General features: G+C 45.9%; 1 protein-coding gene across 1 annotated transcript; it reads right to left on the bottom strand.

Moving 5' to 3' along the window:
* Positions 1-2,798: 2,798 nt before the first annotated feature.
* LOC125152431 (zinc finger protein 501-like) lies at positions 2,799-26,089 on the bottom strand. The gene is made up of 5 exons (XM_047834359.1): positions 25,848-26,089; positions 12,887-12,968; positions 7,990-8,432; positions 6,308-6,434; positions 2,799-5,450 (listed from the first exon to the last, which is right to left on the bottom strand). The coding sequence occupies exons 3-5, from the start codon at positions 8,020-8,022 to the stop codon at positions 4,165-4,167; spliced, it is 1,446 nt and encodes a 481-aa protein (XP_047690315.1). The 5' UTR covers positions 8,023-8,432; positions 12,887-12,968; positions 25,848-26,089; the 3' UTR covers positions 2,799-4,164.
* Positions 26,090-26,552: the final 463 nt, after the last annotated feature.

Genomic DNA, 26,552 nt, shown 5'->3' with positions numbered 1-26,552 from the left:
TCTGATCTCGGCGGGGGTCCTCTCTGGGGACGGGCTTGGGGCCTTTCCACCCGGGGTGGGGTGGGGGGAGGGGGCTACCAATGAAACTCCCGCGGCTGTTAGGGTGCAGCTGAGGGTAGAGTGAGTTGCAGGCCACGTTGATCATGGACCCTTAGAACGTACTCCCGCCCCGGGCTGCACCCCCTCTACTCCCGGCCCTGCTGGAGAGCTATGTCCGTGGCCGAGTCGTGCGTGGGCCTGCGCCTGCGGTGGTGGCGCGGCAGGGTCCACTGGCCATGGGGACCCCTGGCGCACGTGTCCGGGCGGATGGGCGGGAGGCCGGAGTCCTGCTCCACACCGTGTATGGTGCCGTCCTCTTTCCCCCGCAGGAACTCCCGGTCCGGCTGGCTTGTGACCGCCTGTGTCCCCTTCTCCCTCAGGGCATGGGGGGGTGAAGATGGGCGTAGACGGTGGCCCGGTGCCCGGATCTCCTCTGGCTCTCTGCGGCATCTCTCCCTGCACTGCCGGCAGTTGATCACGGTGGCCCGGACTCCCAAGGGAAGTGGTAACCCGCTGAATTTGAAGCACGAAGTCGGTCTAACGATGAGAGACCAGGGAGGAGCCTGCCTCCGGGTGGGGCGCGGCGAGTGTGGCGTCAGGAGGCCCAGTCCCGGGGCCGCTGGGGCCTCCTGGCCAGTGGGGCCTTCCCGGTGTCAGGTCGCTTGGGATGCAGAGCGCCTGGTTAGGGTCCACTTGAGGCTCAAGCTGGCGTGAGGCCGACCGTGGAAAACAGGTGCGGGAGTTGAAAAGCACTCGGGAAGGGCACCGGAGAGGACCCGAAGCGCGGAGCAGGGAAGCGGGAGAGTGCACAGCCCGCCCGGCGCACCCCTCCCGGCCAGGGGCTCCGTGGTAGCCCAGGTGCGCCCCGCCCTGGTGGTGGCTGAACCGCGCGGGCTGTCGTGCTGTTCCCCGAGGGGCGCCCGAGGCGATTGGTGCCGCGTGGAACAGGGAAAACTCTAGAGCCGAGTTTTCGGCTGCTCTGGTTCCTGTGTTTTGGTGTTGGTGTGGCTGGCTGTGAAAAAGACTTTGCTGTGTGTAATTAATAAGGACCGATGAGAGCCAAGAAGGTTTAGCAGTAAAGGTCATCCTCGATTGGGTTAGGGTTAGTTGTGCCATCTCAGTATGAATACATGCGGCAATCCCTACTTAATCCAGATGTCCCCTTCCTTGGGGACAGGTTTAATAAAGCTGTTCAAGGGGTGCCTAGGTGGCTCAGTTGGTTGGGAGTCCAAGTCCTGATTTTGGCTCAGGAGCCTGTTGGGGATTCGTTCCCTCCCCTACAACAAACTTTAAAAGAATAAAAATGATCTGTCCGAAAGTATAAAGGGAAAGGGTAACGTACCGAGCGTGAACCACCCATGTTAACCCAGCGCTTGGGGCCAAGACCAACTCCTTTTGTGATTTCACTTCAAAAAGAAGTATGTACACCTCCGTGGACGTAATCTTGTGGAGGGGCATTTAAGTTCCAAGTGCATATTCAATTATGTTCAGAATTTGATAAAAGTGGGTGTGCGCTGTGAGTCCATTCTTAACACACTGCCTAATTTATAGTTGTGATACCTCTGGCCTGGTGGTTCTTTATGATCTTGTGATGCGCTCACCCAAAAACCATTGGCGGGGGCGGGGGGGGGGGAGGTTAGAATAGGATTTGTATGACTCAGTGTGACTCGTGGTATGGCTCACAGCATAGCGGCAGGGCTCTGAGGGGGGACTTGGGTTTGATGGGTTTCACTTGTCACTGGTAATTTCAGGGAGAAGACGGGGTATCTGCCCACCAGAAGTGGGCGTGTGGGTCTGTGGGTCGTCAAGGTGTTTGCTGGCAGAAAGGATGCTATCGACAGCTTTTATACAGGGGTAGCAACTTAAAAAGTAAGCATTAAAGATTTTGTACCTAAGTATTACGATTGCAAGAAAGAAGGTATGCCTTATTGGTTGTTCTTGCCACTGCTGGAAACAAGCAAAACCAGCCTCAGAATTCGAATTGAAGGTTATAATCACACTGTGTGAACAATCCGGTGAAGACAAACAGGGGAAGAACTTGCTGCTGTGAAGGGGCTGAATTTAGGAACCAGTAACAGATCATAAGCTTCTAGTTTTGGAACCCTCTCCACATTGTTCCTGAGTTGATGAATCCCATTTTGAGTGCGATTTTCCTGGTGTGAAACCAGGGAGTAAGGAAGGGAGTGAGGCAGGCAGGCAGTCTGCTGCAATGTTATTTTTCCTAGTTTTAGAAAGGCCATCATGTATACAGAAATCCCAGTGGGAAACCAAATGCTAATGCGTTTCTTGCAAGAATTCCCCGGTGTGTGTGAGATTTTTTTCTTGAACATGCTTACCAGTCTTCCATTTCATGGTTTGGGGATAAGAAAGAATTTCTCGGGGCGCCTGGGTGGCTCATTCAGTTGAGTGTCAGACTTCGGCTCTGGTCTGGATCTCACTGCTTGTGGGTTTGAGCCCTGTTTTGGGCTCTGTGTTGTCAGCTGGGAGCCTGCAGCCTACTTCGGATTCTCTCTCTCTCAAATACATATAAATGTTAAAATTTTTTGTTAAGAATTTCAGGTTTTTACCTAAGACAGTAGTAGTTCTGTGGGTAATCTGTTAAAGTCTACAGTATTTTTAGTGGCAACATTGCTGCATAGAGTCTCCACTGACTTTGAAATGATTTTTTCGTGGTGGTAATGGGCTGCAGGGTCAGTAATATAGTAGGAGCAAGGCAATAAACAATGAATGGGGAAGGTTCAAAGAGGTTCAGCAAAACGTACATTTGAAGTTTTATTTGTGGTGATCAGCAAGCGCATAGGTAAGTGGGGTAAGCAAAATCATGGTACATCCATACAGAATAGCATTCAGCAATAAAAAAATGTGCTCTCTCAAAATTATTCAGCATAAAGGAAACCACAATTTAAAAAAGTAAAACATTTGACTCGAATCATGTAAAAAATACAAAATAATTTACTGTGCAGGGTAGAGGTTTAAAAAGGGCACAAAATAAAAGGAGTTATATAGATTTATAACCACCCATGGTTTTGTATACAATTTAAATATGTGCAGTTTTACAGCATGTTAATTATACCTCAGTAAAGCTTTTTTAAAAAATCAAATAGAGGTCTGGGTCCCCTATATTTTTGCACAAGAGTCCGCCATCCTTCCTCATGCCTGGGGAAGGGATGCCCTGCATCAAAGAAGAGTTTCAAGGTCATTTCTATCTGGGTCAGCAACTGGTCAGAAAAGCTACAGATCTCAGTGGGATTTTCTAATCCTATTGCCATTTTCTTGCCTACGCAGCAAATATCTGTGAGATGGGCTAAAAATTAAGATTGGCATGATGGCCTCGATTTCCACAACTATAGGAGGAACACTGGTGTGGAGTGTACAAACCAGCATGTCAGTGGACGCAAGTTTTGTTAGATGTTTATATATCCTAAGTCCTGCCATCTTCTGTTTCTGTACAATCACGGGTTTTCAACCTGGCTCCTATCGTAGTTTTACAACCAGCCAATGACACCAGAAAGTGAACTTTACACATGAAGGCACATGATTCCTTTGCAGTGCTCGGGAACAGCTTCCCCATGATAATGCTCAACATCGTGCGACAGCCCTGGGAAAGAGGAACCACTCTCGCGGGAGCCCTACAGGTGGTCAGAAGAGAAATACGATGTCCTCGTGGTGCACTGCAAGGAGGTCTAGAAGGTAAACAGTATTTTCATCTCAACCCCTTGGCACTGTCAAAACTGGGTCAGAACCCGAATGAGGAAGAAGGGACTTGCTGTGTTACATGCCCCCCCACCCATCACTGACAGTGGTTGAGAAAGGATCTCTGCCCTGAATGAGGAACCTGGCAGAGCAGAGTAAGAATATACAGGGCTCCCGAAGCTTCCCCACAAACCTAGGAGTTTTGGGGGATCTCCCCAGTGTGGACGTTCACATGTGTGTGACGTTCAATTGCCAAGAGCTGGCTCCCTCACAAGGTCTCTAGTTCTATGAAATACCATATTCTGGGCAGGACCTTCTGGGGCCCAACAAGGCCAGACGTTTAGATGAAGGCTTTCCACCGACATCTGCTGCACATATGTAACATACATGTAGCTTACGAGCCATTTCCCCACAGTTGTTGAGCTCATGAGGTTATCTGGTGTGAAGTTTTCGGTGCTGAATGATGTGGGAGCTTTGGCTGAAGGATTTCCCACATTCCCCACACTCATAAGGCTTTTCTCCTGTGTGGACTCTCCGGTGCTGAATGAGGTTGGACTTTTGGCTAAAGGATTTCTCACACTCGTTGCACTTATAAGGTCTGGCTCCAGTGTGAATTCTCTGGTGTTGATTGAGAGTGGACCTGTGGCTGAAGGATTTCCCACATTCACCACACTCATAAGGCCTTTCTCCGGTGTGAATGCGCAGGTGCTGAACAAGTTTGCATTTGTAGCTGAAGGATTTTGCACATTCGTTGCATTTATAAGGCCTTGCTCCACTGTGAATTTTCTGGTGTTGAATGAGGTTGGAGCTTTGGCTGAAGGAATTCCCACACTCGCCACACTTGTAAGGCTTCTCTCTCGTGTGAACTCTCTGGTGTTTAATGAGGGTAGAGCTGTAGCTGAAGGCTTTCCCGCATTCGCCACACGCATAGGGTCTCACTCTGGTGTGAATTTGCAGGTGCTGCACAAGCCTGAATTTGAAGCTGAAGGCTTTTCCACATTCACTGCACTTGTAAGGCCTTGCGCCAGTGTGAATTCTGTGGTGTTGAATGAGGTTGTAGCTTTGGCTGAAGGATCTCCCACATTCGTTGCACTCGTAAGACCTTGTTGCTGGGTAAGCTCTCTGGCAATTACTCAGGATGGAGCTTTGGTTAAAAGGTTTTGCACAGTTCTCCCAGGCATGGGAACTTTCTCTAGGGTCAAGCTGCTGAGGCTGGAAAAGTTTATTATAGTCACAGCTGAATGATTTCCCATAGTCGCTGCATGTGTGTGGACTTTTTCCGCCCTGAAAGGACTCCCCATGCTCGAAGCTGCTGTGTGGTTTTGCCCCTTTGAGAGTGGCCTGATGCTGGAGGAGACTCAATATGGCCAGGAAGTCCTTCCCTATCTCCCCGCAGGGGAAGGGCTTCCCTGACACGTGCAACTTGTAGCTTGTCACAACCTCCATGTCCCACCTGAATGGCTTCTCTTCGTTGTGCTTCTGGTGCTGGTGAAGGCTTGTGCTGAACCACAACTGCTTCCCGCATGCCTCACAGGTGTAGGATTTCTGGCCCGGATGTGGTCCTTGGTCCTCTGCCAGGTACAGAATATCTCTCCCAACCAAGACACACTTCTCGCAGGGATGAGCTTTCCACACGGGTGGACCTGGATCTGTAGCCTTGCCCAGTGACACTCGTGGCACAGAAAGTGCCTCCTCGTCCTCCATTCCGTACCAGCAACCTGAAAGCCCAGAGACGCTGGTGTGAAGTGCATGCTATCTTTGGTGGAAGGGGAGGGCTCAACACAAATGTCTGTCGGGCACACTAAAGAACGAGTCCACTGGATGTGTTTTCAAGATGAGGGTGCTGGGGTCGGGTTGGTAAAAGGGTTGCAGTCCTGGAATTCTAATGTCATAAGACTGGGGGCGGGGGGGCAGCAGCACAGGAAGAAGCAGGTTCTCCAATGCACCCCTGCCACTGGCCTGCAGCTGGGAGTGCTGTGTGGGAGTTTATGTCCAGGCACCAGAACATCTGGTTGCAACTGACTAGATGGTATTCAAAGACTAAGGACGCGTAACCTAACACTGGGAACAGTAGAGAAGAAAGGTTGATGTATGGAAGACGGAAACAGCAAGGGACAAAACCTGAGGAAGGGGGAAGACAGAAATGACGTGTGCGACCACTGGCATAAATACACCGGTGGGCCATCCTGCTAAGACCCTGGACTCTTCTAAACCCCGGGTGAGTGAAGCGGGACTTGGATGACACAAATCCCTGAGGCAAGGACAGGCAGGGACTAGCAATGCCCCAGAGCAATTCTGCACACGACCAAAAACTGGCAACAAAAATAATACTGTGTGTACAAACAGTCCCTGGTCCTCCAAGCAACTGCTGCCAGAGACCAGAAGAAACATGAGCTAGAAGGAGGGGAAAAACCTGGGCAGGGGCCATGGATGTGGACAACAGTGCTGGACGCTGATGTTGCGGGCTCAGCAAGAGGGCAGTTGCTGAGCCCGGCCCTGGTGATGGCAGTCCCTACAATCTCTACAACCCAAATGTGAGGGGCAGGATACCACGGAGTGGGGGTGAGGGTCTTACCCAGTGAGATCACAAGTGCAAAGTTCTCCAGCATCACATCGTGGTACAGGCATCTCTGAGTCTCATCAAGGAGACCCCACTCCTCCCAGGAGAAGTACACGACCACGTCTTCAAAGGTCACAGTATCCTGTCGTAATGGGGGAGAGATGAAACTACAAACAGTCCCCTCTCCACAGGACCCACACATCTATCCCACACTCATCCTCCTCACAGGCCGCCCGACTGAGAGGAGATACCAAGCCCTGCTGCCAGTAAATCACTATGTCCAACCCTCTACAAGAACAAGGACGATGTGGGCAGACAGACATAATCTTAATCTCGGGTGGGCATGGCCTCTCCAGCCCCCAACCAGGCAATGTCCCTGAAATCCTCCACAGTGTACCGGCCAGGTACAACCAAAGATAGACTCCACCCTCCCACCTAAGTCCCTGATACTGAAGGACTGGGGGGGGTGTCCCTCAGTTCACACACCTCTTTTACCCCATAAGTGCCTCTCCCTAGTACTGAGCCCACAGCATCAAGAGTGCTTGGCAAGATGGACCCCACTTTCCAGGGCAACCTCAAATCCACTATGAAGACCTGCCTTTCATTGTATGTGTTCCAATTTCCTCTTCTTTTAAGGATACTACTAATCATATTGGATTTAGAGCCTCACTTTATAAGGTCTTTAAAGACCCTATATCCAAATACTGGGAATTAATGATCTTTGCCCCTGAGCTCACCCACCAGGCTCCATGAGAGCTTGCCACAAATAAGCAGCAGCCTGCTCATGTCCACTCTTCCCCTGAAAGTCTTCTGTCCCTTACCCGTGTTTGAGAGGCCACTTGCTCCAAGAAAGAGGTTTGAACTCAGTGTCCAAATTCCTGGCCTCTTAATAATGTTATTGCCATAATCAGAATTTCCCTTCCTAAATGCGACACAAAGCGCCACCTACACATCTAATGTTGAACCACCTCAAATTTTTAGACTTTATATCCAGCTGCCCACTTCGTGCCTGCACTCAAAGCTTTCTGAGACAAAGAGACAGGGGTGGCCCCTAGGGCTTTATTCTAACTCACTCTCCACAGCAGAAAATCAGATTGGTTCTACCTGAAGAAGGAAGTTTAAATCCAACAACTCCCGTTACCTCCATGGCCACAATTTACATCTACGTAGCCTCCCCGCTAACCTTCCCGGTATGTTTTCTGCAGCTACAAAGCATGGGTAAGAGAAGATCCAGACCATCAGAACGAAAGAACATTTGCAGTTCTCTGAATACTCACAGCTCCGGCAAACGGGTAGCTGTGCCCCAGGACAACCTCATCTTACTGACCGCTAGAATGGAGAAGGCCTCCCCCCACATAACCTCTAGTTTAATGTCTCTCCAGGGTCCTGAACACCCTCCTCTTACTTCGATAGGTCCTAAAAGTGCTTCATCTGTAGAGGGTGGGGCTCAACGAAATCTGGTCTCCACTGTTCCTCTGACCCCCCACTCCCACCCCTGGCCTGTAAGTCTAGGCATGACTCTGCCTCATATTCTGCTTACGCACGCACAAAACTCACACCTCGGTTTGGAGCTTGCAAGCGGGTGCTCAGACACGTGGCCCCCGCCCACGAGCGCCTCCCTGTCTGGGACCCCAGGGTCTGGACCGCAGGGAAGCCAGCAGGTGCCCAGAGCTCAGGCCCAGGGGCTGTGCATTTACCTGAGCTGAGTCCCTGGGAGCGGCCGCCGCCATCGGACTCTGTGGGCAGAGCAGGGCTGGGAGCGGTCCGGCGTCTCAGACCCTCCTCTGAGCAGTGGGGACACCTCCTCTCGGGCCGCTGCAGTCCTCACCTCGTCTCGACCCAGCACTCTGGAGCCTCTGACCAGGAAATGGATTCGAGAGCTGCCAAAATGACTGCCACCAGGACCCCGCAAGTTCCACCCTGAGGAGTTGGCACACGTAGAAACGCCCGTCTCCTGGACCTTCATTGGCTCCACGCTGACGTCGCTTGGTGCAGGGTCCTCTGGGCAGTGTGGTTCTCACAGCTCCGTGGGCCTCTGCGAAGGGCACCGCACATCAGAACCTCCTGGAACACGGGTGAAGCAGCTTCGCTCCTCAACAGGCCAGGCCAGGTTCCTGGGGAGTTGCCGGCAACTGCTCACCTAAAGAGTTAGCAACAATGATGCTGCTTCAGACTTCATGAAGTCCATGTGCTCTCAGAGGCGACAAGTTCTATCCCAGATGCCCCCAAAGGTTACAGATCCAAATGCACACAGCATTCCATTGTCACTCACATAGCGTGTGGGACCTCATCTGCCATGGTTTTGTTTTCTCAAGGGTCACCGCCCAGTCAGTGCTTTTTTCCAACACCCGAAGGCCATGGATTCTGGTATTTGGTCCAGTTTTACAGCCACTTACAGAGGAGTATGACGGAGACCATTATAGCCTCACACACTTGGAAATGAAAGGGATTCCAAGGCTTTCCAAGCCCAATTCTCCATGCAGAACTTTCTCCACACTCTGCAAATGTTATTAGGGTTCTCAAGAGATGTGGGTTATAAAACAGAAGGATCCAAAGCGAATTCTATGTCACGTTAGAGATCTGACCGACACCAGTTGTGCTCACTAGCTCCTACGGCTTTATGTAGCACCTACCATAAGAGGATTACCTATGCAAGGACTGAGAAGAGAGAACAGAAAGACAGGAGCACCGTGCACGAGTACTCACTTCTGTAGAGGTAGTTCTGAGTTACTCCATGTGTCTGAGAAAGCAGCAAATAAAACTGTATAATTTATCTATGTAGGGGGCTTAAACAGATGAAGATATAGACTCATGAAGGATATTTTGATGTATATACTCCTGAATCGAGTTGGCAAAGAACATGATTTGTGATTTGATACATTTTTTTAATGTTTCTTCATTTTCAAGACACAGAGACAGAACGTGAATGGGGGAGGGGCTGAGACAGAGGGAGACAGAATCCGAAGCAGTTCCAGGCTCTGAGGTGTCAGCACAGAGCCTGATGCAGGGCTCGAACTCACAAACCAGGAGATCATGAACTGAGCCGAAGTCAGACACTTAACCAACTGAGTCACCCAGGTGCCCCATGATTTGCTACTTAAAGGATATGGTATGAAAGGCTGAGAGAAACCTGTTGTGTGTTGATGCTAAGAGTTTCTCACAGTTCCGGGGGGGTGGGGGACAAACAGTACATGCACCAAGAATAATCTTTTTGGACATTCAATTAGAAAACATCTTTTTTTTTTTTTTTTAATTTTTTTTTTTTTCCAATGTTTATTTATTTTTGGGACAGAGAGAGACAGAGCATGAATGGGGGAGGGGCAGAGAGAGAGGGAGACACAGAATCGGAAACAGGCTCCAGGCTCTGAGCCATCAGCCCAGAGCCCGACGCGGGGCTCGAACTCCCGGACCGCGAGATCGTGACCTGGCTGAAGTCGGACGCTTAACCGACTGCGCCACCCAGGCGCCCCTCAATTAGAAAACATCTTAAACCTCATGACTCTCTTGTGAAATACTTAACAGGTTTGGGATTTGCAGGTAATGAGGCCCTATTCAAAGGGCCACCTAGAATTTATAAATGCTGTGGTATTCTGACTGCTCTACCCTCAGGTTTCCTTATTGAGACACAATATTGAAACTATCCCAATTAATATCCTACAATAGCTTCTAGATGAAAAGAAGAGTTGTAAGTCTCTCTCATTGAAATCATAAGCTAGAAATGATTAAGATTAGTAAGGAAGGTATGTTGAAAGCCGAGACAGGCCAAAAACTATCCCCATAGCCAAGTTATGAATGCAAAAAACCCACAAAGTCTTTAAAGGAAATTAAAAGTGCTATTCCAGGGGCGCCTGGATGGCTCAGCTGGTTAAGCATCCAACTTCAACTCAAGTCATGATCTCGTGGTTTGTGAGTTCGAGCCCTGCATCAGACTCTGCGCTGACAGTGCAGAGCCTGCTTTGGATCCTCTATCTCCCTCTCTCTCAAAAATAAGCACTTAAAAAAAAGTGTTACTCCAGCGAACACACAAATGATAAGAACACAGGACAGCCTTACTACGGATACAGAGAAAGTTTTAGTGCTCTGGACAGAAGCTCAAAGCAGTCACAACATTCCCTTAAGCCAAAGCCTAATCCAGAGCAAGGCCCTAACTGTCTCCCTTCTATGAAGGCCAGGGGAGGTGAGGAAGCTGCTGAACACAAGTTTGAAGTTAGCAGAGGTTGGCTCGTGACACTGAAGGAAAGAAGCCGTCTCCTAACAGCAAAGGACCAGGTGGGGCAGCAGGTGCTGACGCAGAAGCTGCAGCAAGTGCTCTGGTAGCCCTAGCGGAGATCGGAGATGGTTCGTGAAGGTGGTGACACTGAACCACGGATTTTCCAAATGCAGACCGAGCAGCCTTCGACTGCAAGATTGCCATCTAGCACTTTCATAGCTGGAAAAGTCAAGCTTGTTAGGGCCAAGGCTCACGTATCATTCTGAAAAGCCCAGGGCCCTTAGGAATTCTACTCTGCCTGTGCTATAAATAGAACAGCAAAGTCTGGATGACAGCACATCTGTTTATAATATGGCTTACTAAATAATTTTTTAAAAACTATTTACTTTGGGGAGAGCACAAGTGGGGGAGGGACAGAGAGAGGGACAGAGGATCTAAAGAGGCAGGCCTCTGCACTGACAGTCTGACAGCGGTGAGCCTGATGTGGGGCTCAAACTCACAAATGGCGAGATTATGACCTGAGCCGAAGTCAGACGCTCACTGACGGAGCCACCCAAGTGCTCCTGGTTTACTGAATATTTTAAGCCCATTGCTGAGACACAGTGCTCAGAAAAAAAGATCTCTTTCAAAATATCACTGCTCAGTGACAAAGCATCCTGATGGAGATGTATGATGAGACTAATGTCTCATGCCTGCTAACACGACATCCATTCTGTTGCCTGTGGATCAAGGAGTAATTTTGACTTTCAAGTCTTAAGAATATGATTTGTAAGGCCAGAAAAGTAAACTGAAATCCTTCTGGAATTCCATTTAGCTGCCATTCATCGGTAGCAGGAGTTTGGAAGAAGTCACTGCAGATGCGCTGGCAATGGCAAGAGAACTAGAATTACAAGTAGACAAGATGCGGGGTGCCTGGGTGGCTCAGTCGGTTAAGCGTCCAACTTCGGCTCAGGTCATGATCTCGCTGTGCGTGAGTTCAAGCCCCGCATCGGGCTCTGTGCTGACAGCTCAGAGCCTGGAGCCTGTTTGAGATTCTGTGTCTCCCTCTCTCTCTGACCCTCCCCTATTCATGCTGTGCCTCTCTGTGTCAAAAATAAATAAATGTTAAGAAAAAAAAAAAAAAGTAGACAAGATGTGACCAAGTTGCTGCAAGGGACAAGCTCACAATAAAACCGGAAGTGGATGACCAGAGAACTGGTTGCTTGAGGGGGAACCTACTCTGGGGAGAGGCCTGAAGACTAGAGAAATCCAGTTGGTGGATAAGATGCTATCAAACAGCATCGTGTGCTTTGGCGAAATTGTGACAGGAAGATCCACTGATATGGCAACTTCACTGCCTTATTTTAATAAACTGCCATAGCCACCCCCACGTTCAGGGTCATAAACAAAAAGATTATGACTCACTAACAGCTCAGATGAGGGTTAATGTTTTTTTTTAGAAGACAGTATTTCTCAAGGTATGTATACTGTTTTTAAGACATAATGCTATTATATACTATAAAGACAACAGTTATGTATGCACTGGGAAACCAACGACTCATCTGACTTGCTTTATTGCAGTGGTGTGGAACCAAATTTGTACCCAAAGTGTTTCTGTTGATGGCCTAAAATAAGCTACTTTGGCGTAAGAATCAACATAGGCAGAAAGAAGCCTTCCTGAGCATCCATCTGATAAAAGCAGAAACTTTTTAGAAATGAGTAGTGTTCTCAATCCACCCTCCCTCAGAAGAAAGTTGGAACTGAGCTCAAACTACACAAACCAACCTCTAGCTTTCTCACATTTTTACCTTCTTCTGCTAAGAACATAAAGGGAAACAGGTCCCTACACAAGACATGTGACCTTTTCTGCATCATTCATAGCATTAGATTAAAATACTATGTAGTCAATTTAGAGATTTATACTCCTCAAGGTCCACATGCACTGTCCATACCTTCACACAAAACATTTTTCATCCAATGTTTACAAAATAAACATTTTGGACGTTAGCTTAAAATTCAGATCAGCACTGGATTCCTACCGTTAAACTCTCAAAATCTGAAAAAGACATACATTTACATTTTCATGAAATTCTGTCTTTGGATAATTGCTCATACAACAGCTTCTTTTGTATCCTACAATGGCTATTCAACACTGAAAGCAAAATTCCCAGCAGCTCAAATGACAGTTTATATTCTGGAAGGAACTTAGAGCCCAGAGCCTGTATTTGGAAAAAGATGTTTTCCTTGCCCTCAAGCAGAACTGAGAAACAAGTTGTCACTGCTAATGAGCACAATGGGAGGAAATGCTGAGAAGCATGCAGACACAAGAGAAGAGAGGTGTTTGTGAGTCAGGGTTACCCAAAAGGAAAAAACACAAGTAAATGAGTAAAAAGAGTCAAACATACCAGGATCAGGATGGTGCATATGGCTCTGGCTTCACAGGAGGAGAGTCCACTGCTGAGAAGGTACTGAACCCACTGCTTGGACCTGTAAAGAACAAAGACAATGTGGAGTCAAAAGCCCAGACCACGAAGCTCAAACACATTACATTAATATCACAGATGCTGAAAAATTTCCTATGCCTCCTAAGCCTTCCAATCTGCAATATCCCAGGAAAAATGTATACATTCCCACCCCCGCCCCCCACTCCTGTTTCTGCTCAACAAACTGGCACTCTCATGGGAATGTCAATATTAAGTCATAAAATTATAGAGAAAACTGCAAGGAATTTCCAAAGATATCAACTCTAGTCTGAATGAGGAAGACAATATTTAGGTTAAAAGAAACTACTTTATCAACCAATTTAGAGAGTGTGCTAGAGGCTGATTTAATTGAATAAAACTCTAGTGACAAAGAAGGAACACTGGGTCGTTATACCAGAAAATTTCTTTGCTCACAAACAAGTTGTTTCAATTTAGTAATAATCATAAGACCAAGTCTTTCATAATTACAAAACTATTTTATGTACATTGTTTTTTAATGACAAAGATGAGAATCACAGAATCAACCTAACATCTATCAACTGGGAATTGAATAAATCCTCATGGAGCATTAGGTAGTTGTGGATGTGATCGGTAACTTTCCCACTGCTGAAACTTCAGGTCATAATCTTCTATTAAGTAAAGCACGAGAGGGGGATGTGTGCATGTTTGTGTTTGAATATTTGTGGTTGGGTAGGGCATGGAAAAGGGACAAGTAAGGGGTGTTTCTGGGTGCTCCTAACGCTGATCAAACTGTGATTCATAAACGATTTGATTATTCTGACACTCAGTAGTGCATCTGCATACCTGTATCAGGGCCCCAGAATGTTCTCCAAGTCACTCACAAGGTTCTCCTAATAGCCTGAAGCTAACTGGACACTTTTGTGTACACTTTCAGATCTTATCCTAGGTTATCCTACCAGCAGTCAGCTAAGTAATAAATGCATTTGTTTTATCCTTCTTCATCACAAAGAATAACCAGGATTCTTAAAATAGCAAAACATGCTCACAGTGCTTTCTAATATATCTAGAATTCCCTAACAGAATAGGATACCCAGTTTAATGTGAATTTCAGATGAGTAATGAATAACTTTATAAGGTCTATTGCATGGGACATACTTATAGTAAAAAATATATATATTATTTATTTTCTAAATCTGGCAACCCTAAGTATACTGATAATGCACAATTTCAACTGGGTATCATTTTAACATGTGAAACTGGCCTTCTGACTTTTTTGTTGCTGCTTAAACAATACAAACATTGAATTACAGTTCTGGAAGTCAGAAGTCCACAACGGGTCTCCACTGGAGTCAGCAAGGCTGCCTTCCTTTCTGGAGGCGCTAGGAAAGAATTTATTCTTTCGCCTTTTCCAGTTTCAGAGGCCACACACAGACCTGGGCTCATGGCCCCTTTTCATCTCAAAGCCAGAAACGGCCAGCTGAGTCTTTCTCACCCTGCATCACTTGAACTTTTTCCATTTTCTGCCTATCGTTTCCCCATGTAAGAACGCTTACAATCATACTGGGCAGGCTCAGGTAATCCAGCATAATCTCCCCATTTCTAACTCAGTGGATTAGTACTCTTAATTCTACCTACTACCTTAACTCTCCTTTGCTGTGTAATCCGACATTAAGACATAGACATTTAAGGGACACCTGGGTGGCTCAGTCAATTAAGTATCTAACTCTTGGTTTCGGCTCAAGTCACGATCTCCGGGTTTGTGAGATCGAGGCCTGAGTCGGGCTCCACGTGCTCACAGTACAGAGCCTGCTTGGGATTCTCTCTCTGCCCTTCCCCAACTTGTGCACGTGCCCTTTCTCTCTCTCAAAATAATAAATAAATAAACCTAAAAAAGACAAGGACATTTAAGTGGGGCAGTTTTCTGCCTATCCCATTGGCTTAAAAATGACTATAATTCCCAAAATCCAGCACAAACTTCCCTCTCATTAGGAACATTGGGTTATATGGTTTTAGGAGTATCTGGTGCTGGATCCCCCTCAAGCCCTAATGGTATGATATTGACTCCAACAACTCTTATCTTTTTAGGGGGGGTTTCTGCTTTATCCTTAACTGCATACTGATACCACTGGGCAGAGGAAGAGAAAGAAGAAACAAATGCAGTTTCCTCTCTTCTTCAGGATGTGATGCTGGTAGCTACAGTTTCTTCTCCTTATTGCTTTCATTCCAACCATTCTCCTCAGATACATTCTTTATTTTGCTAGAAGCAAAAGTATTTTTTATTTGTATTTTCGTGGCTTTATTGAATTATAATAACTGAATACAGTTAAAGTGTACAATGTGGTGAGTTTTAACGTAGACCTACACCACTGAAACCATCACCACAATCAAGACAGGAAACATATTCATCACCATCCAAAATTTTCTTACAACCCTTTCCACTACATCTCTCCCCCATTCAACCACCATTCTCAGGAAACAACTGATCTGCCTGTGTTATAATGCATTAGTTTGCATTTTCAAGAATCTTAAACAGAACCATGCTGTGTGTTCACTTTGTCTGAATTTTTCCACTCAGCATAGTTATTTAGAGATTCATCCACGTTATTACATATAGCCACATTTCATTCCTGTTATGTAGTGGGTATGTGCCCCCCAAATTCATAGGCTGAACCCCCCCAACCCAATGTAGTAGAATTAGAAGGTGGAGTACGGACAGGTAATTATGTTAGATAAGGTCATCTGGCTGGGACTCTCATCAAGAGATTAGTGATACCACGTAAGAGACAACAGAGGAAGATGGCAGAGCAGCATGGCTCACCTCCTCCCACAAACGCAACAAGGCAACAACTAAGTATAACACAACTCACTCTGAAAATGACTTTAAGGCCAGCAGAACACTTATTCCACGGCTCAAGACAAAAAGCCAAATCGAGAAAGGTAGGAGGAGCAGAGATATGGTCCATAACCAAACCCCAAGCATGGCAAGCCACAAGCAGGAGGGATACCACAGGCACAGAGGTCCTCTCTGAGGAATGAGAGGATCGATCCCCACATCCGGCACCCCTGGTCCTGGGGACCTGTACCAGGAAGATGAGCCCCACAATGTCTGACTTTGAAATAAGCAGAGCTTAACTCTGGTAATGCGAGAGCCAGAAGGCTATATAGGAAACTGAGATTCTGTTCTTAAAGGGTCAGCATACCATAACACTCAGGCTGAAACCCAGGACAAAAGGCAGAAGTTTGAAAAATAACTGTATTACATATGAAGATTTACTGACTAATTTTAGAGCATATGCCAGAGGAGCAAGGATCTGTAGAAGCCTTTTTAAGGAAGAGAAGTGCTGGCAGGAGCCATTTTTCTTGCTCTCCTTCAGCCTAGCTGACTGGATGCTTGCGGGAGTCAGTTTGGACCGTCTGTCAGTGCTACCTTGCTAGACCCTCTCCCCTTCCTGGCATCCCCCTGCAAACCCACTCGACCTAAGCTACTCACCCCAGCAGGTACCCGTCCAAGGCAGCTCCTGCCCTGCCTCAGCCTGCAGGCAGCCCCAGACAGGCACCTCTCCAAAGCAACTCCTGTCCTGCCCCAGGGAGGAGAGATCGGCCCCCCTCACCAGCATACCAGCAGCAGCTACAGCTTGGCCTCTCAGCCAGCCACACCAGGGACCAGCCCTGCCCACCAGTATGCTTGTAGTAGTCACGGCTGGTCACTGCACACAGATGGGCTGAGGGCCAGCCCCACCCACTAGCATGCCCACAGCAGTCCTGGCCCAGTTACAAAAGAGCTCATAAAGCACACACAGGGGACACACCCTGCAGCAACTGGTCCCGGTGACTGGGGGACTGGGCTACTGGGCCCCACAGGATGCCTTCTACATAAAAGGTCATTCTTTTCAAGACCAGAACCCCCGTAGCTGATCTACTAATACATACAGATGAGACCAGGCACATTCAGGGTGGTATGGCTGTACACTCTACCTGATACATACAAACAAACACAAGGAGTCAGACAAAATGTGAAAAGAGGAGGAGTAGGTTTCAAATATGAAACACAACAAAACCTTGGGACAAGAACTAAATGAAACGATCAACCCGATAAAGAGTTCAAAGTAATGGTCATAAAGATGCTCACTGGTCTTGGCGGAAGAGTGGATGAATTCAGTGAGGCCTTCAATAAAGAGATATAAAAAAGAACTAGAGCTGAAAAATACAGTAACTGAAATGAAAACTATACTAGAGGGAATTCACAAATTAGAAGATGCAGCAGAATGGATCAGTGAGCCAGAAGATATGGCAGTGGAAATACAGCAGTGCAAAGCACTCAAGCTGAATAGCAAAAAGAAAAACGTATTTTTTAAAACTGGGATAGGTTAAGGGACCTCTGGGACAACCTCAACTGTACCAACATTTGCACTGTAGGAGTCTCCGAAGAAGAGAGAAAATGGTGTAAACTTCCCTAACCTGGGGAAAGGAAACTGATGACCAATCCCAGGAAACACAGACAGCCCCAAACAGGATGAACCCAAGCAGGTCCACACCAAAACACATAACAGTTAAAGTAGAAACAAAATCTAAAGAGATGATCTTAAAAGCAGCAAAAGCAAAGGTAACAGTTACCTACATACAATGGAGACTCCATAAGGCTATCAGCTGAATTTTCCGCAGAAACACTTCTGGCCAGAAGGGAGTGGCATGTGGCATGATACTGAAAGGAAAAAAACCTACAACCAAGAACTTTACCAAGCAAGGTTATCATTCAGAATTGAAGAAGAGATAAAACTTTTCCAGACAAACAAAAGTTACAGTTCATCACCACTCATCTGGCCTTACAAGCAATGTTAAAGGGAATTCTTTAAGCAGAAAAGAGAAAAACATATAACTAGAAGAAAATTATGAAAGGAAAAGTTTTACTGGTAAGACAAGTATATAATAAAGGTAGTGGATCAATGACTTATAAAGCTAGTATGAAGGCTAAACAGCAAAAGTAGTAAAATTTTGGTTTTATTAATTTTCTTTTACAAAAATTGGTTAAGCAATATATACAAAAAGATGTAAAATATGACATCATGTACATAAAACTTCGTGGGAGAAGAGAGTAATAAATGTAGTGCTTTTAGAATTTACATGACCACCAACTTAAAAACTTGTAATACTAAAGAAAGCCAACAAATCACAAGGGAAGAGCACAAAAGAAAAAAAACAAAATGCAGTTAAGTACATACCTACCAATAATTACTTTAAATGTAAATGGACTAAGTGCTCCAATCAAAAGATGTAGGGTGACTGAATGGATTAAAAAAAAAAAACAAGACCTATCTATACGCTGCCTACAACAGACTCACTTCAGATCTAAAGACATACACACTGAAAATAGAGGAATGAAAAAACATATTCCATGCATACCGAAGTGAAAACAAGCTGGGGTAGCAATACTTATAATAATAAAGTAGACTTTAAGACATGGACTGTTAAAGACAAAAGTCATGCATAACTATAAAGGAATTAATCCAACAAGAGAATAGAATAACTGTAAATATCTATGAAACCAACATAGGAGCACCTACAAATATAAAGCAAATATTGGCAGCCATAAAGGGAGAAACTAACAATACAGTAATAGAAGGGGACTTCGGGGCTCCTGGGTGGCTCAGTCGGTTGAGTGTCTTGACTTCGGCTCAGGTCATGATCCCGCGGTCTGTGAGTTCAAGCCCCGTGATGGGCTCTGGGCTGACAGCCCAGAGCCTGGAGCCTGCTTTGGATTCTGTGTCTCCCTCTTTCTGACCCTCCCCAGCTTGTGCTCTGTTTCTCTCTGTCTCTCAAATATAAATAAATGTTTAATTTTTTTTTTCTTCTTAAAAAAGGGGCTTCAATGCTCCACTTACATCAATGGACAGATCATCCAGAGAGAAAATCAATAAGACACATTAGACACATAGACTTAACAGATATACACAGAACATCATTTCCAAATAGAATACATTCTTTTCAAATGCATCTGGAACATTTTCCAGGATAGATTACATGTTAGGCCACAGAACAAGTCTCGATAAATTTAAGATTGAAATCATATCAAGTGTCTTTTCCAACAACAGTACGAAACTAGAAATCAATTACAAGAAAAGAAAATGGAAAACACAAACACGTGGAGGCTAAACAACATGCTACTAAACAACCAATAGGTCAAAGAAATTAAAAAACAGCTGGAGACATATAAAAATGGAAATGCAACAGTTCAAAATCTTTGGGATGAAGCAAAAGCTGTTCTAAGAGGGAAGTTTATAGCAATACAGACCTACCAAGAAACAAGAAAAATCTCAAACAATCTAATCTTATATTTAAAGTAATCAGAAGAACAAACAAGGTCGAAAGTTAGTAGAATGAAAAAAAAATAGTAATAAAGGTCTGAGTAGAAAGAAATGAAGGCTGAAAAACAACAGAAAAGATCAGGGACACTAAGAGACAGTTCTTTGAAAAGATAAAAGAGATAAACCTTTAGACAGACTCATAAAGGAAAAGAGAGAGGACTCAAAATCAGAAATCAAAGAGGAGTTACAACTAACACCATAGAAATATAAAGGATTAATTATATGCCAACAAATTGGACAACATAGAAGAAATGGATAAATTCCTAAAATATATATATATATATATATATATATATATATATATATATATATATATATAACATTCCAAGACTGGATCACAAAGAAATAAACAGTATGGAGGGTCCTTAGAAAACTAAAAATAGAAAAACCATATGATCCAGTAATTCCACTTCTGGGTATTTACCTGAAGAAAATGAAAACACTAATTCAGAAAGATATATACATCCCTGTTTACTGCAGCATTATTTACAATAAATAGGATATGGACACAATCTAAGTGTCCACTGATATATAAATGAATAAAGACATGATACACACGGGAATATTACTTAGCCATTAAAAAAAAAATCATAGGGTGTCTGGCTGGCTTAGCTGGTAGACAGTGCAACTCTTGATCTCCAGGTCATGAGTTCAAACCCTATACTGGGCATGGAGATTACCTTAAAAAAAAAAAAAAAAAAAAAGAATCTTGACATTTACAACAAGGATGGACCTAGAGGGTATTATGCCAAGTGGAATAAGTCACAGAAAGACAAGTAAGATAGGATTTCAGTTATCTATGGAATGTAGAAAACAAAACTATCAACAGCAATAACAGAGGCAGACTTACAAATACAGAGAACTAGTGGTTGCCAAAAGGGAAGAGTGTGGGGTGATGGACAAAACAGGTGAGGTAGATTAAGAGGCACAGCCTTCCAGCTCTAAAACAAGTTACAAAGGTGAAAAGTACATTATAGACAATAGTCACTAACATTGTAATAACTTTGGTGAGAGATAGTACACTTATAATGAGCATTCTGTAAAGTATGTAATAGTTAAATCATTATGTTGTACACATGAAACTAAAATTAATGTCAACTATACTTCAATAAAAAAAGAGGGGAGTGGGAACACCAGAGAACTGTCACTCTCTGTCTTTCCATCATGTGAAGACACAAGAGAGCCATCTGCAAACCAAGAAGAATCCTCATCAGGAACCAAAGCAATAAGCACTTAATCTGGACTTCCTTCCCAGCTTCCAGAACTCTGAACAATACATTTCTGTTCTTTAAGCCACCTAGTCTATGATATTTTGTTACAGCTGACAAAGAAAATTGTTTATTCCTAAGTGATATTCCATTATATAGAGGTATTACAATTTGTTTATTCATTCAACTGTTTTTGATGGACTTTGAGTTTTTTCTCCCTTTTCCATTAAAAGTAAAGCTGTTTTAAACATTTGTTCACAGGTCTTTGCATAAACATATGCTTTTATTTCCTTCGGATAAATACCTAGGAATGGGATGACTGGGTTGTATGAAAGCTGTATGTTTAATTTTATTTTTAAAAAATGTTTATTTAGGGGTGCCTGGGTGGCTCAGTTGGTTAAGTGTCCAATTCTTGATTTTGGCTCAGGTCATGATCTCAGTTTGTGAGTTTGAGCCCCACATCAGGCTCTGTGCTGACAGCAAGGAGCCTGCTTGGCATTCTCTTTCTCTGCCCCTACCTGACTCATGCTATCTCAAAATAAATAAACTTTTTTTTTTTTTAACGTTTATTTATTTTTGAGACAGAGAAAGACAGAGCATGAACGGGGGAGGGGCAGAGAGAGATGGAGACACAGAATCGGAAGCAGGCTCCAGGCTCTGAGCCATCAGCCAGAGCCCAACACGGGGCTCGAACTCAGGGACCACAAGATCGTGACTTGAGCTGAAGTCAGACGCTTAACCGACTGAGCCACCCAGGCGCCCCTCAAATAAACTTTAAAAAAATGTTTATTTATTGGGACACCTGGGTGGCTCAGTGGTTAAGCATCCAACTTGATTTCGGCTCAGGTCATGATCTCACAGTTGATGAGTTCAAGCTCCACATCAGCCTCTGCACTAATGGTGTGAAGCCTGCTTGGGATTCTTGCTCTCTGCCCCTCCCCTGCTCACACATGCATGCATTCTCTCAAAAATAAACTTAAAAAAATGTATATTTATCTTGAGAGAGTGTGTGCACCAGGGGAGGAGGGGCAGAGAGAAGGAGGGAGAGAGAATCCCAAGCAGGCTCCATGCTCAGCACAGAGCTCAATCGGTCTCACGACCCGACATCAAGGGTCAGACACTTAACTGAGCCACCCAGGCACCCCTGTATGTTTAATTTTAAAGATGCTGCCAAATTGCTTTACAAAGTGCTTGTACAATTTCCCTTCCTACTATCAGTGGATGAGAGTTCCATTTGCTCCACATGCTTAACAAAAGATGGTATGGCCAGTTTTTAATGTTACTGATAGGGAAAAATCTGTTATAAGATGGCCAACAGGACTGATAGGGAAATTCCAGTCCTCGACTGAAGACTTCCCTTCCGGGTTCTTCTTCCCACCCCACTTGCCACGCTCACAGACACCAAATTACTACTAATGCAGAATGCAGAAGTAACAAACTATAAATTATTCCCTCTGCTTATGCTCGGGGCTCAGACCTCTGGAGAGGGATCTCCTCTGAGCCTGCCAGCATAAAATAAACCTCCAGCCTTCCAACATCTTGGAGTGCCGCTTGGTTCTTCTGCCAGGTGATCCAGAACAGGTTCCGTGACATTATCAATTCTAAAAGTGCACAGTGGTTAAGTCATTATGGGTTTTTCATTTTCCTAATGACTCTTTCCAGCATCTTTTTATGTAAATTTTTGACAAACTTTTTTTTTTTTAAATATCTGTTCAAATCTATTGCCTGTTTTTTTTTTTTTTTAATTTTTTTATTTTTTTCAATGTTTGTTTATTTTTGGGACAGAGAGAGACAGAGCATGAACGGGGGAGGGGCAGAGAGAGAGGGAGACACAGAATCGGAAACAGGCTCCAGGCTCTGAGCCATCAGCCCAGAGCCCGACGCGGGGCTCGAACTCACAGACCGTGAGATCGTGACCTGGCTGAAGTCGGACGCTTAACCGACTGCGCCACCCAGGCGCCCCCTATTGCCTGTTTTTAAAAACTGTTTCTAACTATCGAGTTATAAATGTTCTTTATGTATTTTAGATACTTGTCCTTAGATACGTTTTGCAAATAAAGTCCCTCTCTTCTCCTTCTGGGCCTGCCATAATGCATATATGGGTCAGCTGCTAGTATCCTACATGCCCCTTAAGCTCTCTTTACTTTTCTTCTTCTCCTTTTTTTTTTTTTTGCTCCTCTGACTTGGTCAATTTCAAATGACCTGTTTTCAAGTTTGTAGATTCTTTACCTGATCAAGTCTGCTACTGAACCTCTCTAGTAAAGTTTTCAGCTTAATTGTTTTTCAGCTCTAGAATTTCTGGTTGGTTCTCTCTTACAGTCCCTATCTCTTTATTGACATTCTCACATTGTGCATGAGTTGTTTTCTGACATTGTTGTTTGTGTTCTCTTAAGTCACTGAGCATCTTTAGCACAGCTGTTTTAACTTTTTGCCAAGTAATTCAGAGGCCTACATTTCTATATGGGCAGTTTCCAGACATTTATTTTGTTCCTTTGGTTGGGCCATGTTTCCTTATTTCTTTGTATGCTCTGTGATCTTTTGTTGAGATGTAGGCATTTGAATTTAAATAAATAAATAAATAAATAAATAAATAAAAGCCAACTTTTCCAGTCATTAAGAACTGGCCCTGTGCAGGGGAAGACCTTCACTAATCTCCTTACCTCAGAGGTTCTGGGATCACTCAAATCTTTTCTGGGAATGCATATTCCCTGTGTTTGAGTGTGTGTGTTAGCTACAGCATATATGATTGCCTTTAAATACCTTCATTTCCTAGAGAGGTTCTCCCTTGCTGCTTCTTAGAAGCCACAGCCACTTCGTGCTCCACAGGAAGGTACAGGCATCTCCCTGGCCTCCCCATGTTACTTGCTGCATGGTACCCAGAGAGTTTTTTGTAAATTTAATCAAGATTCAATTGATCCTCTGATGATCCTCACTGCCAGAGGCAGCTGTGAAGCCTGGTATGTAGTCCTTCCTGCTTAACTTGATCTCTTGCTACAACCTCCACAACCCAGACTGACCTGCAGATTGCAGATACCCATGGCCTCATTCCATTTCTGTGCTGCCCTTGCTGTGCCCTCTGCAGTCAGAACTTTCTGATTTTGACTTAACCCCTCATTCAAAGCCCAGCCCTACTGGTCACCTACCTGAGTCCCAGTGTTTCTCCCAGATTTGCCCCTAATCTTATCCTCCATACTGAATGAAATATCCCAGGCCCCACCAAAGTTGCCACAAAATCCATGAAGTCCCTTAAGTGGAATAAACACTAGCTCCAAGGACTGAGTATTAATGAGCCAACTACTATGCTTCTGTGTCCATCTCATGTCCACTCTTCTCCTGGTACCCTTCATCGGCTATGAGTCTACGCCATCCTCAATGTTTTCTCCCTTCATGTTACTCACTTCTGTTAACTTCAGTATGTAAAACTTAATGCCATCAACCAGACATCCAAGCAAGAGGCCCAGTCCTCGGCTACTTCCCTTTCCTAGTCTGAAAATGGTTTTACCATCATAGCCTAGAGACTGCTTCTTGTAATCACAGCTCACTTACCTGGACATATACAGTAGCCACAATATTTTGGATGTCTCCATCCCAAAGCCCTCCCCAGATTTCCAAACATGGGTGTTCAGCTGCCTACTTGATGCTTTTACCCAGTGGTGTCTGAAACACCTCAGATCTTAAAATAGCCACAACAAAGTTCCCAATATCCCCAGTGAAAATTACTCTATAACCAATTTTCCCGTATCAATTGATGGAATTTTCATCCTTCCCGTTGCTTAGATCAAAACCCTAGGGTCATCTCTGAAAGTGCTTCACTTTCCCACTGTTATAGAATGTTTATGTCTCCCACCCCAATTCATATTTTGACATTCTACCCCCCACAAGCTGATGGTATTAGGAGCTGGGGCCTTTGGGCTGAAATTAGGAAGCAGGCCCGCACCAGACACAGAAACTGGCCAGCCTGATCTTGGACTTCTAGCCTCCAGAACTATGAGAAATAAATTTCTGCTGTTTATAAATCACCTAGTTTATGGCATTTTGTTACAGCAATAGCAGCAGACCAAGCATGCGACTTCCCTTCCACATTAGGAAATCTAATTGGCCCTTAATAAAAACAGATCCAGAATCCAGTTACTTCTCCTAAGCCACCACTCTGTTCTGTGAACCCTGAACTGGAATGTTACACTGGGCTCCACCTTAGTTTTCCTTCCTCTTCCCTCGTCCTCACGATCTCTTCTCCACAGTGAAGCCAGAGGAAGACCTGGGTAAGATCATCTCCGTCCTCTAATCCAAAGCTCGAGTCACCTCCAGAACAGATAAGCAACTTCTCAGGCAGCCATTTCAGTCCTGAATCCTGTCTCACTGCTCTTTGTTCCCACCTGAAGGAAAAGGAATCTGTGGTTTCCTTAACGCTCCCAGCTTCCCTAAAGCTCTAAGCGTTCTTGTGTGCCAGTATGGAGATAACCTTTCCTCGGCTGTTTCCCTCAGGCGCACAAAACGGAAACACCTCTATATAATCCCTGGTATGGACCCAGGGCGGGGGGAAGCCTGGGGTTTCTCGAGGGTCCCTCTACCCAAGGTCTGGAAGGTCTGGAGGAACGGCACGGAGAGTCCCCAGGCACTAGGGGACAGAGAACACAAGAGGGGGAGGAGCCAGTGTGGGCCCGGGACACCGTACGCGGACCGGTGCAGGTTCCATGAGAGCGTCCGGAGCCATGTTTTAACAGGCGGGTTCCAGAGGAACAGGGCCACGTCAGGTTGAGTGCGCTCAGGCTGGCCCGTGAAGCCAGGTGAATCTGGGACCGGATGCCTCACCTCTGTGCCTCAGGGTTTCCTCTTCCTAGCTCTGCGTCCTTGAAGAGTCAACCTTCCAGCGCCTCAATGTTTCCACCACCCTCAACCAACTACCTTTGAGAAGCTCTTAAAGCCCTGACGTAATTCGTGTCGCTCCTTTCTTTACCGTTCTCCACAGCTTCCAGAATCCCGAGATGCAGGTAGAACCCTCGGCCTGCTATTCCAGGTGTGACTCCGCCTCAAACACTGTTCCTCGCAGGCACACCGGACCCCAGCTTTCCCGAACGCTGCCAGCTGAGTCGCACCTCCCAGCCTCGGCACGGGTCGGCTCCTCTGCCTGCAACACTCCCCCGCTCCTCATCACAACCACAACAGTAAAGCTGAACAGAGAAGCGGAGATGTCATGTTTGTTCACGGCCATTGTCAGAAACGGGACCCCACCTACCCGTGCCCTATTGTCCCAGACAGTCAGGCCTGGGACGTGAGGACGTGAGCAGGCGCCCCTCCGCCGGCGCTTTAGGACCTGGGAGGCGGTGAGGAGCCGGGGAACGCAGCGTTTACCTGAGCCGGGTCCCTCAGCGTGGCTGCCGCCATCCGGGCCTGTGGGCGGAGCGGGGCGGGGAGCGGGCAGGCCCTCGTGCGGGGCGCCCCGGGCGGTGTCGCCGAGCCTCAGACCCGCCTCTGTGCGGCGGGGACAACGGCTCCTCCGACTCCTTCTCCGGCACGTCACCTCCGCGCAGACCCACCGCTCCGGAACTTCTGCCCGGATGAACACAGGGGAGAAGCCAAAATGACCGCCCGGAGGAGGACGCCGGAAGTCCCGCCCCGCGCTAGGTGTCACACACGGAAGGCCCCTGTGCTAAACCTTCATTGGCTCGGCGAGGGGGCCGTTAGACGCGGAGCCTGCCGGGTAATGTAGTTCCCACGGACTCCGGTGCCTCGGGCAAGAGCGCTCCCCAGCAGACCTGCGGACGAGTTTAGAGCCGCGAGCTGCCCTGGGGGATGGCGTCTGCGAGTCCAAGGGAGTAGAAGGGTCTTTGTCCCTTCCTCAAGGAGAACTCAAGTTTCTGGGGCGTGTTGTGTGTTGTCTGCAGCTGTTCACCCAAGCGTTTGGAAAAGTGTTAACTTCGGACTTCGTGAAGTTCAGTTTGCTCCCAGAGGCTACAGATCCAAATGCACTTATCCGTAGTCATTCAGACAAAATGTGTCCACTGGTAGCAGAAGCTAACATGTCACGTTGCAGTTCAAATCCATATACTGTGCAGT

Source organism: Prionailurus viverrinus, chromosome E2, assembly GCF_022837055.1.
Source record: "Prionailurus viverrinus isolate Anna chromosome E2, UM_Priviv_1.0, whole genome shotgun sequence".
NCBI classification, from domain to species: Eukaryota; Metazoa; Chordata; class Mammalia; order Carnivora; family Felidae; genus Prionailurus; species Prionailurus viverrinus.
Note: the sequence above shows the minus strand (reverse complement) of the source record. Positions and strands in the feature narration are given on the sequence as shown.

What these genes read in the sequence shown, in the direction of transcription:
- LOC125152431 (XM_047834359.1), bottom strand. Translation starts at nt 8,022, where the DNA reads ATGGCGGCGGCCGCTCCCAGGGACTCAGCTCAG. An exon ending in CTCCCAGGGACTCAGCTCAG is followed by an intron (nt 6,435 to 7,989) that starts GTAAATGCACAG and finishes CCATTACGACAG; the next exon opens with GATACTGTGACCTTTGAAGA. An exon ending in TGCACTTGTGATCTCACTGG is followed by an intron (nt 5,451 to 6,307) that starts GTAAGACCCTCA and finishes CTGGGCTTTCAG; the next exon opens with GTTGCTGGTACGGAATGGAG.